Here is a 17,284-nt window from a genome sequence, read left to right on the forward strand (position 1 = left end):
TGGGCCAAGATTGTGCCACTGCACTTCATCCTGGGCTACAGAGTGAGACTCCATCTCAAAAAAAAAAAAAAAAAAAAATTATCCCCTTGTAAATTGGCATCTAATGCATTGAAAATTGGTAAGATTAGGCAGAGGTTTTATCTAAGACTAAAGTTTCCTTGCCTTGCTGAGCATTCAGTGTTATGGACTATAACAATGTTATTGAATAGGAATTATGAGAGAATGTTTTAGCCAGAAACTGATCACTTTTAAGTTACTAGATTATTCTGCTTGAGCTTGTAAGAACCTTGATGTACTCCAGTCCTTTCTGAAATAAGGCAAGATATAAATAAGAATTGTGTGAAGTGTTTAAGATGGACACTTAGAATTATTCAGAACAGAAAGAAGTTTAAAGTGTGTGGCCTAAGAAATGTAATTCAAAATGACTATTTGATTTCTCTTTTTAGGAAGAACTCTTGGATATAAAAGAACTCCCCCATTCCAAACAGAGGCCTTCGTGCCTTTCTGAAAAATATGACAGGTATGTGTGTCATTCTAGTCCTTAACTACTTCTAGTCAATAACTTTTTGTTATACCAAACTTGGTAAATTAAGAATTGTATTGTTTTGAAGTTTTCTGGTAGAATTATGAAAGAGGATTTTCAAGAGGTAATAAGATGGGTTTCAACAACCTAGGAATGAAACTTAAATTAAAAAATGATCTGGTCAGAGTCACATAGTCAGAAAGCAGAATTAAGACTTGAACCCAACCGGGCGCGGTGGCTCACGCCTGTAATCCCAGCACTTTGGGAGGCTGAGGCGGGCAAAGCACAAGGTCAGGAGATCAAGACCATCCTGGCTAACACAGTGAAACCCTGTTTCTACTAAAAATACAAAACATTAGCCGGGCGTGGTGGCAGGCGCCTGTAGTCCCAGCTACTCGGGAGGCTGAGGCAGGAGAATGGCATGAACCTGGGAGGCGGAGCTTACAGTGAGCTGAGATCGCACCACTGCACTCCAGCCTGGGTGACAGTGCGAGACTCCGTCTTAAAAAAATAAAAAGAACAACCAGGAGTCCTCACCAGCGTCTTCTCTCTCTACCAGTGGTTTTTTGCACTGTACTTTGAGGGTACCTGCCTTAGGTATGCTGCTCAAGGGGGCTCTTAGTGTTTTTTTTTTGCATTCCCACAAAAAAACTATTCAGCCATTCACATTAGCTTTATTTCCTTCAGAAGAAGGTGGCTTTGGTTTGGGAAGACTATAGCTAAAAATGGTCTGAAAATCTCCTACAATAATCCTATATTGTACTACTTATGGCCACCTTAGTCATTTCTTTTTTTTTTCTTTTTTTTTTTTTTTGAGACAGAGTCTCACTCTTTTTGCTCAGGCTGGAGTGCACTGGCGCGACCTGGGCTCACTGCAACCTCCACCTCCCAGGTTCAAGCGATTCTTCTGCCTCAGCCTCCCGAGTAGCTGGGATTACAGGCACCCGCCACCACGCCCAGCTAATGTTTTTGTATTTATAGCACCTATAGTACTATAGTGCCTATAGTCCCAGCTACTCAGGAGGCCAAAGCAGGAGGTTTGCTTGAGCCCAGGAACTTGAGGCTGCAGTGAATTATGATTGCATCACTACACTCCAGCCTGAGCAACAGAGATCCTATCTCAAAAAAAAAAAAAAAAAAAGTCCTATTTAACCAGGAAATTGAACATTAATATGATGCTTTATATGTTTAAAAAAATGTAGGTTAATATAAACCATCTACCTTGATATTTAAGAAATGATGGGCCGGGTGCAGTGGCTCACACCTATAATCCCAGCACTTTGGGCAGCCAAGGCAGGCGGATCACAAGGTCAGGGGTTTGAGACCAGCCTGGCCAACATAACGAAACCCCGTCTCTACTAAAAATACAAAAATGAGCTGGGTGTGGTGGCATGTGCCTGTAGTCCCAGCTACTCGGGAGGCTGAGGCAGGAGAATGGCACGAACCCGGGAGGCAGAGCTTACAGTGAGCCAAGATCGTGCCATTGCACTCCAGCCTGGGCCACAGAGCAAGACACCATCTCAAAGAAAAAAAAAAAAAACCTTGATGTCTCAACACATTCCCTGATGAAGGTGATACTTGAATAATGGCTATTCCAATTAGTTAAGATTTTTCTTTCTTTCTTTCTTTTTTTTTTTTGAGATAGAGTTTCGCTCTTGTTGCCCAGGCTGGAGTGCAATGGCACAATCTCGGCTTACCACAGCCTCCGCCTTCAGGGTTCAAGCGATTATCCTGAGTAGCTGGGATTACAGGCACCCACCACCACACCTAGCTAATTTTTGTATTTTTAGTAGAGACGGGATTTCACCATTTTGGCCAGGCTGGTCTCGATCTGCTGACCTCAGGTGATCCACCCACCTCGGCCTCCCAAAGTGTTGGGATTAGCAGGCATGAGCCACTGCATCTGGCCTACAAAATGTATTTTAAAAAATTATCCGGGCATGGTGGCACGTGCCTGTAGTCATAACTACTCAGGAGGCTGAGGTGGGAGGATCACCTGAGCCCCGAAGTTTCAGGCTGCCGTGAGGTATAATCATGCCACTTACTGCATTCCAGCCTGGGTGACAGAACTCTGAGACCCTGTCTGAAAAAAATAAAAACAAAGTTATCCTGGGCAGACAAACAACTTTTATTTCTGAAGCAGAGACTGTGCCTGGTGATAAAAATAAGAAAGAGGAGAGAGCTGCTTCATTCTGTTTCACGTCTCTGAGAACTAAAATTTGTTGGGCTCTTAAATGCTAGATAATCCTCACCACTACCCTAGAAGGTAGGTAGTATATATTTTATTGTGAGGAGTTTGAGACTGAAAAGTTAACTCACTTATTCAAGAAATGTTCATTGGTACCTGCTATGTGATAAATACTGTGCCAGGTTCTATAAAATATTCCATGGCTTCACGGAGCATTGGTCTATGGAAGGACACAATCAAATACTTGTAAAAATTTATCATTGCAAACATCACAGGCTGCAAAGGACAAGTGTGGAGTACATTGCTAGCGTATAGCATGACCTGGTCTAATCTGGTAGTTGGGAAGTTCTTTCTGCAGAGGATGCAGCTCAGTAACTTGTCTAGGATGTTCCCAGTAGTGGTGGCAAACTAGAATTAGGGTCCAGATTTTTGGGCTCCAAAGTTTCTGCTCTGTGCACTGTACTACACACCACCCCCTCGTTACACAGAGAATAACAAAATAAAACCTAAAGTACACATTTTAGGTCGTAAGAGCTGTCTGCCCTGCTTATGGAAAAACTAAGACTGTGCATAGAAATTCTGGAAAAATACACATCAAATGATCCAGGTACTACTTCTGGTGAGAGAGTTAAGGGATATTTTTTTTTCTCCTTTGTGTTAATCTTCAGTAAACAACAGTTAATATTTATGGAACATCTTCTTTGTATAGTACAGGCATAGTTATTGTAATCCATGTGCACTCCAAGGTATACGGTCTGAATGTTTCAATTGTGTACAGACCATTAGTTTTCAAGAGACTACTGGTGTTGTGTGATCAACAACAAAGTATTACTGAATTAATAGATGTTTTGGTTTTCGTATTAAAAGAGGTAACAATTCTGCAGGCAGTCATGAAGCTTTATATTGGAAATGGGTTTCCGGCTGGGCGTAGTGGCTCACATCTGTAATTCCAGCACTTTGGGAAGCCAAGGCAGGCAGATTACTTGAGGTTAGGAGTTAGAGACCTGACCTGGCCAACTGGTGAAACCCCGTCTCTACTAAAAATACAAAAATTAGCAAGACGTGGTAGTGGGCACTTGTAATCCCAGCTACTGGTGAGGCTGAGGCAGAAGAATCACTTGAACCTGGGAGGCAGAGGGTGCAGTGTCATGCCACTGCACTCTATCCTGGGTGACAGAGCGAGACCCTGTCTCAAAAAAAGAGAAATGGGTTTCCATAACTTAATAGCTGAGGAGGTTTAGAAATCAGACGGCCTATATGGTTCATGGGCGCAAGTGCTAACATTTGTATTTTCTGACCTGTAGTGATGGTGTCTGGGACCCTGAGAAGTGGCATGCCTCTCTCTACCCAGCTTCAGGGCGAAGCTCGCCAGTGGAAAGTCTGAAGAAAGAGTTGGATACAGACCGGCCTTCCCTGGTGCGCAGGATAGTAGGTGAGCACACAGTCACTCAGAAGTGGGGTTAGTGATTTTGGGGACATGATTTTGGCTGCTGGTTTCATTCTTAGCTCTGAGAATTTTATGCTTTGAGGGGAAATGTCATTATCAGGAAACTGATTTATCAGTTGGATTTTTCCTAATCAGCAGGGTAAAGTCATAGTCTACTTTGTCACAGCTATTATATAGCTGTCTTCTTATAGAAGACTGTTAGGCTGTGTGCTTCCGAATTAAAAGTACTAATATTCTTTCATTGGCATGGATAACTGAGTTAGATGTGGTAGGTAGCATAAAGCTGTGCTGGAAATCTCATTATGCTTTCTCTCATACGTGAGACCAGTCCTCGGGTATGAATTAGTTCTGGCAATTCTTTTTTTTTTTTTTTGAGATGGAGTCTTGCTCTGTCACCCAGGCTGCAACCTCTGCCTCCTGGGTTCAAGCAGTTCTCTACCTCAGCCACCCAAGTAGCTGGGATTACAGGCGCCTGCCACCATGCCCGGCTAATTTTTGTATTTTTAGTAGAGATGTTCACCATCATGGCCAGGCTGGTCTTGAACTCCTAACCTCGTGATCCCTCTGCCTCGGCCTCCCAAAGTGTTGGCATTACAGGCATGAGCCACCGCGCTGAGCCTAGTTCTGGCAATTCTTAATTCATAATGGACTGTGATCTGAATACAAGGCTTTGATATGGTTTGAGACTGAAGTTAAGTCTGATCTTCCAACTTTTCTAGTTTAAAGTTTACCCCTTCAAACTAGAAACGTTGTTTAAGGAAGAAATGGAGACCAGGTAATATAAAAGCAGTCAAGGAACTTGTTGCAAGAAATCTTTTTGAGATGAGAGGACGACCTATCATAAAAACTTGGAACTAAATGAAAAAGATAGCCCAGCTCTAGTTTAAGCTGTAAGACCCTTCTACACAGTCTGTCAGTCCACTCAGCACAGTAATGTCTCTCAAATAATTTATTCTAGCAGAATCATTAAAGATATGTAAGAGACTTTATTACAGTGATGAAAACTGAGAAGGAACCTAAATATCCAACAGTAGAAATGGGTCATGTAAACTTCGGTATATCCATATATAGGAATATTACATTGCATTGTCCTGTAAAACCATGTTGCAGATGTGTTTATTGGCAAATAATGTTCATGATGTACTGACTCATCGAAAACTGTCCATATTGTATCCCGTGTTTGGAAAAAACTGAGACTGTGCACAGAAATTCTGTAAAACATGCAACAGAACATTCTAGGAGCTGTTCGTGATAACAGAATTAAAGCAGATTTTTCTCACTTGGACTAATGTTCAGTTTCCTGGTTTTTCTAGGAAGACATTTTTTGTGTGGTGATTTGTTTGTTCTTCCTACATCAATAAATTTATTGAGATAGAATTTACAGATGGCCTGCACAAAAAGTATACCATTTGATGTCTTGACATGTGTATCCATCTGTGAAACCATTACCAAAATCAACATAAGCATTTTTATCACCCCCAGACGTTCCCTAGTATTCCTATGTGTCCTCCATTTAGCTGCGCACCCACCCCCAACACTTCCCCCTTCCCAAGCAAGCGCTGTAAACTTTTTTTTTTTTTTTTTTTGAGAGAGAGAGTCTCCCTCTGTCGCCCAGGCTGGAGTACAGTGGCATGATCTCTGCTTACTGCAACCTCTGCCTCCCAGGTTAAAGCGACTGTCTTGCCTCAGCTTCCTGAGTAGATGGGATTACACATGCACGTTCCACCACACCCAGCTAACTCCACCCGCCCCCGCCAGGATGGAGTCTTGCTCTGTCACCCAGGCTGGAGTGCAGTGGAGCAATCTTGGCTCACTACAACCTCTGCCTCCCGGGTTCAAGTGATTCTCGAGCCTCAGCCTCCCAAGTAGCTGGGATTATAGGCGTGCGCCACCACGCCCGGCTAATTTTTGTATTTTTAGTAGAGACAGGATTTCACCATGTTGGCCAGCCTGGTCTTAAACTCCTGACCTCAAGTGATCCACCCACCTTGGCCTCCCAAAGTGCTGGGATCACAGGCATGAGTCACTGTGCCTGGCCCCAATTTTTGTATTTTTAGTAGAGATAAGGTTTACCTTGTTGGCCAGGCTGGTGTCGAACTCCCAACCTCAGGTGATCCACTTGTCTTGACCTCCCAAAGTGTTGGGATTACAGGCATGAGCCATAGTGCCCAGCCTGATCTGCTTTCTATGTCTTCTTTGTTCCTATAGATTAGTTTCCATTTCCTAGAATTTTATATAAATGTAGTTACTATAGTATGTACTCCTTGTGTAGCTTTTTTCACTAAGAATAATTAAGATTCATCCATGTTGTTGAGTGTCTAGTTTATTTTCATTGCTTAATAGTATTCCATTGTATGGATTTAGCAGTTGGTCTGTTTATCTGTTGATGCACATTTGGGTTGTTTCCAGTTTTTGACTGTTATAACCAAAGCTGCAATGAATATTCATGTACAAGTCTCTGGACATATGCTTGCTTTTCTCTTGGGTAAAAAACTAGGATTAAAATGGTTGGGTTGGCCAGGCGCGGTGGCTCAAGCCTGTAATCCCAGCACTTTGGGAGGCCGAGGCGGGTGGATCACGAGGTCAGGAGATCGAGACTATCCTGGCTAACATGGTGAAACCCCGTCTCTACTAAAATACAAAAACTAGCCCGGTGTGGTGGCGCCTGTAGTCTCAGCTACTTGGGAGGCTGGTGAGGAGAATGGCATGAACCAGGCGGAGCTTGCAGTGAGCGAGATCACCACTGCACTCAGCCTGGGCGACAGAAGCCGAGACTTCGTCTCAAAAAGTTGGGTTGTATAGTAGATGTATGTTTTACCTTCTGGGAAATTGCCAAACTGTTTTCCAAAGTAGTGGTACCATTTTATGTTTCCACCAGTGGTGTATGAGAGTTCCACTTGCTCCACATCCTCGTCAGCACTTGGAATGGTCAGTCTTTTCAATTTTAGCCATTCTAATAGGTGTGTAGTGGTATCACATGGTTTAATTTGCATTTCCCTAATGACTAATTATGTTGAATATCTTTTCATATGCTTATTTGCCTTCCACATAGCCTCTTTGGTGAAGGGTCTGTTCAAACCATTTGTCTATTTTTTAATTGGGTTGGGTTTTTTTTTTCTTTTTTTTTGAGATGTAGTCTGGCTCTTGGTACCCAGGCTACAGTGCAGTGGCGCAATCTCGGCTCACTACAACCTTCACCTCCTGGGTTTAAGTGATTCTCCTGCCTCAGCCTCCCAAGTAGCTGGGATTACAGGTGCCTGCCACCACGCCTGGCTAATTTTGTATTTTTAGTAGAGATGGGGTTTCACCATGTTGTTCAGGCTAGTCTCGAACTCCTAACCTCAGGTGATCCACCCACCTCAGCCTCCCAAAGTGCTGGGATTATAGGCATGAGCCACTGGGTTGGTTTTTTTTAATTAAGAGGTTTTATGTGTTCTGAATTTAAGTCCTTTATCAGAAAAATGCTTTGAAATATTTTGTCCCAATCTGTGGCTTGTCTTTGCATTCTCTAAACAGTGTCTTTCAAAGAGTAGAAATTTTTAAATTTTGATCAAGCCCAGTCTATCAGTGTTTTTTAAATGGATCATGCTTTTGGTGTCATGCCTAAGAAAACTTTGCCTAACTCAGTGCCACAAGGATTTCCTCCTATATTTTGTTCTAGGAATTTTTAGTTTTAGGTTTTACATTTAGATCTGTGATCCATTTTGAATTAGTTTTTGTATATATCTGGTACCAAATATAGATTTTTTTTTTTTTTTTGGTAGGGGACAGAGTCTCACTCTGTCGCCCAGGCTAGAGTACAGCAGGGTGACCTCTGCTCACTGTAACCTCTGCCTCTGGGTTCAAGCAATTCTCCTGCCTCAGCCTCCCAAGTAGCCGGGATTATAGGCACCTGCCACGATACCCGGCTAATTTTTGTAGTTTTAGTAGAGATGGGGTTTCACCATCTTGGCCAGGCTGGTCTTGAACTCCTGACCTCGTGATCCCCTGCCTTGACCTCCCAAAGTGCTGGATTATAGGCATGAGCCACCATGCCCAGCCCCAAATATAGATTTAAGTTCATTTCTTTGTCTGTGGATATCTAACCGTTCAACACCATTTTGTTGAAGAGGCACTTTTTAATCAGTTATTTTTTCAAATACTGACACCTACTGTGTAGTTTATTAGTTGATAAAACATTTGCTAATAATTCTTAGATAAGGATTTGGTCAAAATAAAGGCACTGCAGAGACTAATCATGGAAAATCATTTATTGTGAAGTACTTCTATTGCCGCAAAGAGAAAGGCCAATGTCTCAGCCTTATTTAAATACATAATGCACATGTTACCCTGAATCTGTTGATAGCCCAATTTTAGTGGTGATGTCTTCCAGCCATCCCTTTCCTCCCATTAGTCGTGGACATACTATCTAAAAAAGAAGAGAACACCCTTGTTGGTTTGTTTAACTTTCTCTTTCCCACATCCTTCCAGATCCACGAGAGCGTGTGAAAGAAGATGACTTAGATGTTGTTCTCAGCCCTCAGAGACGGAGCTTTGGAGGGGGCTGCCACGTGACAGCTGCTGTTAGCTCCCGGCGCTCAGGAAGTCCATTAGAGAAAGATAATGATGGGCTTCGTCTGCTTGGTGGACGTAGGATTGGCAGTGGGAGGATAATCTCTGCCCGGACCTTTGAGAAGGATCACCGTCTTAGCGATAAGGACCTGCGAGACTTGAGAGACAGAGACCGAGAGAGGGACTTCAAGGACAAGCGTTTCAGGGTTTGTCTCTTCTTTTTTTTTTTTTTTTTTTTTTTTTTCCAATTGAGACAGAGTTTCGCTCTTGTTACCCAGGCTGGAGTGCAATGGTGTGATCTCGGTTCGCCGCTGCCTCAGCCCCCCGAGTAGCTGGGATTACTGGCATGCACCACCACACCCAGCTAATTTTTTATATTTTTAGTAGAGACGGAGTTTCTCCATATTGGTCAGGCTGGTCTCAAACTCCCAAACTTAGGTGATCTGCCTGCCTCGGCCTCCCAAAGTGCTGGGATTATAGGCGTGAGCCACCACACCCCACCTGGGTTTGTCTTCTAGATTCTTCGGTAGTTCATGTGCTTGGGGACTTGGCATTCACTTCATTTATACCAGGTTACTTTGAGAACAGGCATGAACACAGCCTGCTCTTAAACCAGTCAGGGAAGAAGAGCTGGGGATGGTGATGGGCCTCAGGTATACAGCATCATATCTTCCTTTCACTATTGAACTTTACAATGAAGAACTTGACTCTTAAGTAGAAATGCCTTGACTAGAAATTTTTTAATCTTGCTTTATGTGCTCTTCCAGAGAGAGTTTGGAGATAGTAAGCGTGTCTTTGGCGAGCGTAGAAGAAATGATTCTTATACAGAAGAAGAACCAGAGTGGTTCTCTGCTGGACCCACAAGTCAGTCTGAAACCATCGAACTGACTGGCTTCGATGATAAGATACTAGAAGAAGATCACAAAGGGAGAAAAAGAACAAGGCGACGGACAGCCTCTGTGAAGGAAGGTCAGTTCAAACTTTGGGAGGGAAGTTCACTGTTTTAAAATGAGATGTAGGCCAGGCGTGGTGGCTCACACCTGTAATCCCGACACTTTGGGAGGCCGAGGCGGGCGGATCACCTGAGGTCAGGAGTTTGAGACTAGCCTGGCCAACATGGCGAAACCCCGTCTCCACTAAAAATACAAAAATTAGCGGGGTGTGGTTGCGGGCGCCTGTAGTGCAGCTACTCAGGAGACTGAGGCACAAGAATTGCTTGAAACTGGGAGGTGGAGGTTGCAGTGAGCTATCACGCCACTGCACCCCAGCCTAGGTGACAGAGCAAGACTCTGTCTCAAAAATAAATAAAATAGAGATGTGATTATCACTGGCTAATTGTACACTTAGGAATGGGCACCAGATGTATAGGAAATGGCAAGTTTTTCATGATGCATCCTGATCTTGAAACTTTCTCCTTGATTCAAGCAATTCTCCCCTGCCTCAGCCTCCCGAGTAGCTGGGATTACGGGTGCCCACCATGACGCCCCGGTAATTTTTTCACTTTTTAGTAGACACGGAGTTTCACCGTGTTGGCCAGGCTGGTCTCGAACTCCTGACCTCAGGTGATCCACCCACCTCAGCATCCCAAAGTGCTGGGATTATAGGCGTGAGCCACCATGCCCGGCCCCTGAAACTGCTTCTAAAGTGAGAATTCACTAAGTGTAGATTGTACTATTTCCCTAACTTGTTCTGCCTGCCACACTAAACAGAAAAGTCTCAAGTTATCCTGTAAGAGCACTGTGTACATGAAAGAGTTCCCCAGAAATAAGAAATGTGGTAGAAATAATGAGAGGTCTCATTTATTGGGCAGTTATGTCCTAAACACAGTGCTGAGTGTGTTTTGTCCACGTAATTCTTTGTGTCTTAATGACCTTGTGTAGTGTAGGTACACTTTGTTGTTGTTGTTGTTGTTTTGTTTGAGACGGAGTCTTGCTCTGTCCCCCAGGCTGGAGTGCAGTGGTGCCATCTCAGCTCACTGCAACCTCCGCCTCACGGGTTCACGCCATTCTCCTGCCTCAGCCTCCTGAGTAGCTGGGACTACAGGCGCCCACCACCGCACCTGGCTAATTTTTTGTATTTTTAGTAGAGACGAGGTTTCACCGAGGTCTCGATCTCCTGACCTTGTGATCCACCCGCCTCAGCCTCCCAAAGTGCTAGGATAACAGGCTTGAGCCACTGCGCCCGACCAGTGTAGGTACCTTTTTTTTTTTTCTTTTTTTTGTAGGTACTTTTTTATGCCCATTTCATAGATGAGCAAATGGTGGCTCAGAGGGCTTAAGTAACTTAAAGACACTTAAGGTAGTCACCATGGAAATAAGTAGTGAAGTTAAGAGTAGAGCAAGATGCTTCGGGCCATCAGAGCTTACCTTCTTCATCATGGTATTAGGCCTTCCCAGGTCAGTTGTTTGTGATTTGCCTTCTCTCAAACTTAGTTTCAGGCCAAGCACGGTGGCTCATGCCTATAATCCCAGCACTTTGCGAGGCCAAGGCGGGTGGATCGTTTGAGGTCAGGAGTTTGAGACCAGTCTGGCCAACATGGTGAAACCCTGTCTCTACTGAAAGTACAAAAATTAGCTGGGTGTGGTGGCGCCTGCCTGTACTCCCAGCTACTGGAGAGGCTGAGGCAGGAGAATTGCTTGAATCCAGGAGACAGAGGTTGCAGCGAGATTGCGCCACTGCACTCCAGCCTGGGAGACAGAGTTGAGACTGCCTCCAAAAAAAAAAAAACTTAGTTTCCTCAGCTGTAAGATGGGGTCAGATATCTCCCTTGGTAAACTGAAGGAGCCAGAGCTAATGTGTGTGAAGTATCTGCTGCAGAGTGGGAGCCCATTGTTCTGCAGACAGTCATTTTTTAGGGCAGTGACCTGGCTCTGAGGTGGCCAGTCCCAGACTGATGGTCTTGGGAAGGAGGCAGTGAAGAGCCAGGTGGGGACTAACCTGGGTTAAAGTAGTGGGGCTGCCGCTTAGAAAAGGATAATTTTAGACAAAATTTTGACAGCTGGGCCTGTTTCTTTGTAAAGTGAAGAACAATGCCTATCATAACTTAAGGGTTACTTTTAGCATTGAAGAACACATGTACCTATCAGAACTCAGCCTTCAAGAAGGCACTCAGTAAATTCTAGCTGCTTCAAGCTTTCAGGGTTAGTTGAAAGCCTTTTGGCAGATACTAGGCAACCAAAGGGGAAAGCTTTTTTTTTTTTTGAGACTGAGTTTGCTCTGTCACCCAGGCTGGAGTGCAGTGGCACGATGTCTGCTCACTGCAAGCTCCGCCTCCCGGGTTCACACCATTCTCCTGCCTTAGCCTCCCAAGTAGCTGGGACTACAGGCGCCCGCCACCACGCCCAGCTTTTTTTGTATTTTTAGTAGAGATGGGGTTTCACCGTGTTAGCCAGGATGGTCTCGATCTCCTGACCTTGTGATCTGCCTGCCTTGGCCTCCCAAAGTGCTGGATTACAAGCATGAGCCACTGTGCCTGTCCTCTATTTTTTTTTTTTTTTTTGAGATGGAGTCTCACTCTGTTGCCCAGGCTGGAGTGCAGTAGCCTGATCTCTGCTCACTGCAACCTCCACCTCCCGGGTTCAAGTGATTCTCCTGCCTCAGCCTCCTGAGTGGCTGGGATTACAGGTGTGCGCCACCATGCCCAGCTAATTTTTTGTATTTTTAGTAGAGATGGGGTTTCACCGTGTTAGCCAGGATGGTCTTGATCTCCTGACCTCATGATCCGCCTGTCTCAGCCCCCCAAAGTGCTGGGATTACAGGCATGAGCCACCGCGCCTGGCCTGGGAAAGCTATTTTAATAAATAAGGGAAAAGTCAATGCCACCTAACATTTTGATGAAGACGAATATAAGCAGAAATAAGCTGATGGCATTTATTTAGAAGGAGAAAGAAATGGAGAATCACAATACTCATCTTCTTTTGTAGTCTTGAAAATGTAGTGCATATTACCATTATTTTTGTGCTATCACACATTCTTCCGTAGGATAATGTAAGAAATTGATAGTTAATTTGGAAGACTTTGCTATTAAGTTGGCTTTGAGATATGTCTTTGTCTCATTCTTAATTAAAGCAGCACCCAATAAAGCACCTCTTTAACGATAAAGATCAGGCTTCTGGTGAGAAAAAATTGTTTTTCTTAAGTGAGGTGAAATCTGAATTTCAACCATTCTTGTATCAAGTGCAGGAGCCAGGAGTGAGATAGATTGAGTGGCACCTCCTTATTTTACAGATGCAGAGAGAGATTGAGACCCAGAGAGAAGGGATGGATTTCATGGCAGAGCCTGGAGTAGAATCCAGGGGTCTTGGTTCATCCCATTAGATAACTACAGAATGTCTCTAGGATGCCCTTGCTATGTATTTAAAATAAATTAAAACAAATAAAAACATTAGAAACTAAGATGTCAGATGCCTTAAATGTTAGCATCTGGCAGTTTCACTTTATCTCCCCATCCTAAAATCAACTCAACATTATAGAGTATACTTGGCACTATAGAGTAAGACAAAGCTGGTTAGACCAGGTTACCTACCCTCAGAGAGTTTAGCCTCACAGAGAGTTACTGTTATACAGTGTGATAAGTACTCAGAGATGACACAAGGATTATAGAGAAGGTGGCAATTAATTTTACTGGGTAGGGCAAAACTGGGTAGGCGGGGCAGGCTTCCCGGAGAAGGTCACATTTGAATTTCGCCTTGAAGGATAAGCTACAACAACCAACTGTAGGCAAGTGAAAATTACCCTTATGCCAGGTTTCTCATAAATACTTTAGGTTGCTGAGTCCTGACTGTGGTGGTGCTACAGGTGCATGGGCAAAAGCAGAGCTAAATTAATTTGGTTCCATTTTCAAGCAATAAGAGACTTGCAAAGACTATCCTTTAAAAAAAAAAAAAATCACTAGAAAAAGAACTGGGTACGGTGCTGGACACAGTGGCTCACTGCTATAATCCTAGCACTTTGGGAGGCCAAGGCAGGAGGATCACTTGAGGTCAGGGGTTCAAGTCCAGGCTGTGCAGTTTAGCGAGACTCAGTCTCTACAAAGAATTAAAAAAAATAGCCAGACATGGTGGTGTGCACCTGTGGTCCCAGCTACTCTGGAGGCTAAGGCAGGGGGATCACCTGAGCCCAGGAGGTAGAGGCTACAGTGAGCTGTGATCGTGCCACTACTCTCCAGCCTGTGCAACAGAGCAAGACCCCATCTCAAAAAAAAACCAAAAAACCCTCCACTATAGAAAATATGAAGTTCTGAGGAAGGGAACCATAATCCTCCCCCTATCCTGTTGGTGTTCTGGCTTTATTAAGGCTTTTTTCCTCTTCTGCCTCCCATAGAAGGGAGACTGTTTTATTCTTGCAACTGCAGTACCTGCACAAGAAGTCTGCTTTTAAAGTCATCTGTGGCTCTTCTACATGTATATTGATGGGTGAAACCACAGAGGGACACTGGAGTTTACTTATCAGATGGTTTTTATCCTGGTTTTGCTTTCAGGTATAGTAGAGTGCAATGGAGGAGTGGCCGAAGAAGATGAAGTGGAGGTCATCCTTGCACAGGAGCCTGCAGCTGATCAGGAAGTGCCAAGGGATGCCATCTTGCCTGAGCAGTCCCCAGGAGAATTTGACTTTAATGAGTTCTTTAACCTTGATAAGGTGCCATGCTTGGCTTCGGTGAGTGTAGCAGCACACTTAAAAATGTGTGGTTAAATTTGACCTGAGTTTTTAAGACATCTTTTTGAAAGTGTTCTTTTGCTAGATGCTTTTGGGGTTTTTGGCTTTTATTCTTACATATTTAAATTTTTGTTGGCTTTGTTTTGAGAGGCCTAATGGATAAGAAGAGATTTTTTTTTTTTTTTTTTTTTTTGAGATGGAGTCTCGCTCTGTCACCCAGGCTGGAGTGCAGTGGCCGGATCTCAGCTCACTGCAAGCTCCACCTCCCGGGTTTACGCCACTCTCCTGCCTCAGCCTCCCGAATAGCTGGGACTACAGGCGCCCGCCACCTCGCCTGGCTAGTTTTTTGTATTTTTTAGTAGAGACCAGGTTTCACCGTGTTAGCCAGGATGGTCTCGATCTCCTGACCTCGTGATCCGCCCGTCTCGGCCTCCCAAAGTGCTGGGATTACAGACTTGAGCCACCGCGCCCGGCCATAATAAGAGATTTTTGTGCCAGTTAACTCTCTTTTAAACCAGTGGTGTTAGACTAAAAATTCCTTTTTTTTTTTTTTTGAGACTGAATCTCTTTCACCCAGGCTGAAGTGCAATGGTGCGATCTCGGCTCATTGCTACCTCCGTCTCCCGGGTTCAAGTGATTCTCCTGCCTCAGCCTCCCGAGTAGCTGGGATCACAGATGCGTGCCACCACGCCTGTCTAATTTTTGTATTTCTAGTAGAGACGAGGGTTCACTATGTTGGCCAGGCGGGTCTTGAACTCCTGACCTTGTGATCCACCTGCTTTTCAGCCTCCCAAAGTGCTGGCATTACAGGTGTGAGCCACCACATCCGGCATACAAATTCTTTAGATGTTTACATTGTCTCCTTTTAGTTGTTTGTTGTAGACTTACTGTGAAGGTGGCTTTTTATAACTGACAATTGTTGTCACACTGATCTGCATTCCTTGGAGGAGGCTGCCTGGTTGATACTTTTTGGATGTGATGGTTCCAACCTTTAATGAAAAGGAACTTGTAATACTTTCAGTATTGCTGTTAAACTCTTGAGGTTCAGTCTTTCTGGACTTTAAAAGTAGTAGTAAGCTCTCCCTGAATCTTTTGCTACCCACCCTTGCTCCTGCCCCATCAGCATTTATGGATTAGTACCTACTCCTTAATCATAACTGCTCCTTATTTGATTATTGTATGAGCGGACAAAGCTGGGCACAACAGAGCAGGCAACATTGGTCTGTCTCCGTTGTCACTGCCTGTTCCCCTACACCCAGAAGATTGCCACCAAGAATAAGTGAGCAGGCACTGTGTAGTACTGATAGGTACAGGGCCACAGATGTGTTCTTAGGCAGTCTTCTTAAATTTTTCTATGATGAGGTGCCAGGCTTTATTTCCATTCCATTGAAGAACAGTATTTTAGTATAAAGTACAAATGTCATGACAATGCCAAATTGGTATAAAAGTTTCTTTTCTTTTTTTGGAGATGGAGTCTTGCTCTGTCACCTAGGCTGGAGTACAGTGGTGCAATCTTGGCTCACTGCAACCTCTGCCTCACAGGTTCAAGCAATTCTGCCTCAGCCTCCCAAGTAACTGGGACTACAGGCACACACCACCATGCCCAGCTAATTTTTTGTTTTTCAGTAGAGATGGGGTTTCACTGTGTTGCCCAGGCTGGTCTCAAACTCCTGAGTTCAGGCAATCCGCCTGCCCTGGCCTCCCAAAGTGCTAGGATTACAGGCATGAGCACCATACCCGGCTTTTTTTTTTTTTTTTTTTGGAGGAAAGGTCTCTGTCGCCCACACCGCAGTGCGGTGGTGCAATCTCAGCTCACTCTGCTTTCTGAGTTCAAGTGATTCTCCTGTCTCAGCCTCCCAAGTAGCTGGGATTACAGGCGCCACCAACACACCCAGCTAATTTTGGTATTTTTAGTAGACATGAGGTTTCACCATGTTGGCCAGGCTGGTCTCGAACTCCTGAGCTCAAGTAATCTACCCGTCTTGGCCTACCAGAGTGCTGGGATTACAGGTGTGAGCCACCGTGCCCGACCAGTTTCTAAGCATTTATTCTCATTATTATCTCAATACAGATCAGCATGGTCCACACTTGTCTGTAGCACTGCTCTGAAGCATATGGAATGTGGCTCCAAAGCAATGTTGGCAACTATTTGTGTGGTTTTGTTCCTAAAGTTCCAGCAGCAATTTTAATTGTAAGTCTCCTAGCCAGTCCTTTGGATCATATCCAGATGCAAGTTTAATTTAGTAGATCTAAAACTGAGTGGCCCTTTCAAATTCTTAACTTCTGAGGGTATAGTATTTTTTTTCTTTTAGTGACTTTTTCTTTTTTCATTCTCTTAGAAGACAGATGGAATCCCAGCACTTTGGGAGGCCGAGACAGGCGGATCACGAGGTCAGGAGATCGAGACCATCCTGGCTAACACAGTGAAACCCCGTCTCTACTAAAAATACAAAAACTTAGCCGGGCGAGGTGGCAGGCGCCTGTAGTCCCAGCTACTCGGGAGGCTGAGGCAGGAGAATGGCGTGAACCCGGGAGGCGGAGCTTGCAGTGAGCTGAGATCCGGCCACTGCACTCCAGCCTGGGTGACAGAGCGAGACTCCGTCTCAAAAAAAAAAAAAAAAAAAAAAAGACAGATGGAATTTTTGTTTTGTTTTGTTTTGTTTTGTTTTAAGACAGAGTCTTGTTCCATCACTCAGGCTGGAGTGCGATGATGTGATCTCGGCTCATTACAAGCTCTGCCTCCTAGGTTAAGGCGATTCTTGTGCCTCAGCCTCCTGAGTAGCTGGGATTACAGACACACACCACCACACCCAGCTAGCTTTTGTATTTTTAGTAGAGACAGGGTTTTACCATGTTGCCCAGACTGGTCTTGAACTCTTGACCTCCAGTGATCTGCCTGCCTCGGCCTCCCAAAGTGCTG

General features: G+C 44.4%; 1 protein-coding gene across 10 annotated transcripts in view; it reads left to right on the forward strand.

Annotated features, from left to right (window-relative positions):
• EIF4ENIF1 (eukaryotic translation initiation factor 4E nuclear import factor 1) overlaps nucleotides 1–17,284 on the forward strand; it is a 59,160-nt gene that overhangs the window by 19,654 nt on the left and 22,222 nt on the right. For all 10 annotated transcript variants that reach the window (XM_017944573.3, XM_017944574.3, XM_009217126.4 and 7 more), the window contains 5 exon segments: nucleotides 447–520; nucleotides 4,016–4,143; nucleotides 8,629–8,915; nucleotides 9,477–9,678; nucleotides 14,189–14,364. In XM_017944573.3, the coding sequence (XP_017800062.1) occupies nucleotides 447–520; nucleotides 4,016–4,143; nucleotides 8,629–8,915; nucleotides 9,477–9,678; nucleotides 14,189–14,364 (867 nt within the window).

Source organism: Papio anubis, chromosome 16 (genome assembly GCF_008728515.1).
Source record: "Papio anubis isolate 15944 chromosome 16, Panubis1.0, whole genome shotgun sequence".
Taxonomy (NCBI): Eukaryota; Metazoa; Chordata; class Mammalia; order Primates; family Cercopithecidae; genus Papio; species Papio anubis.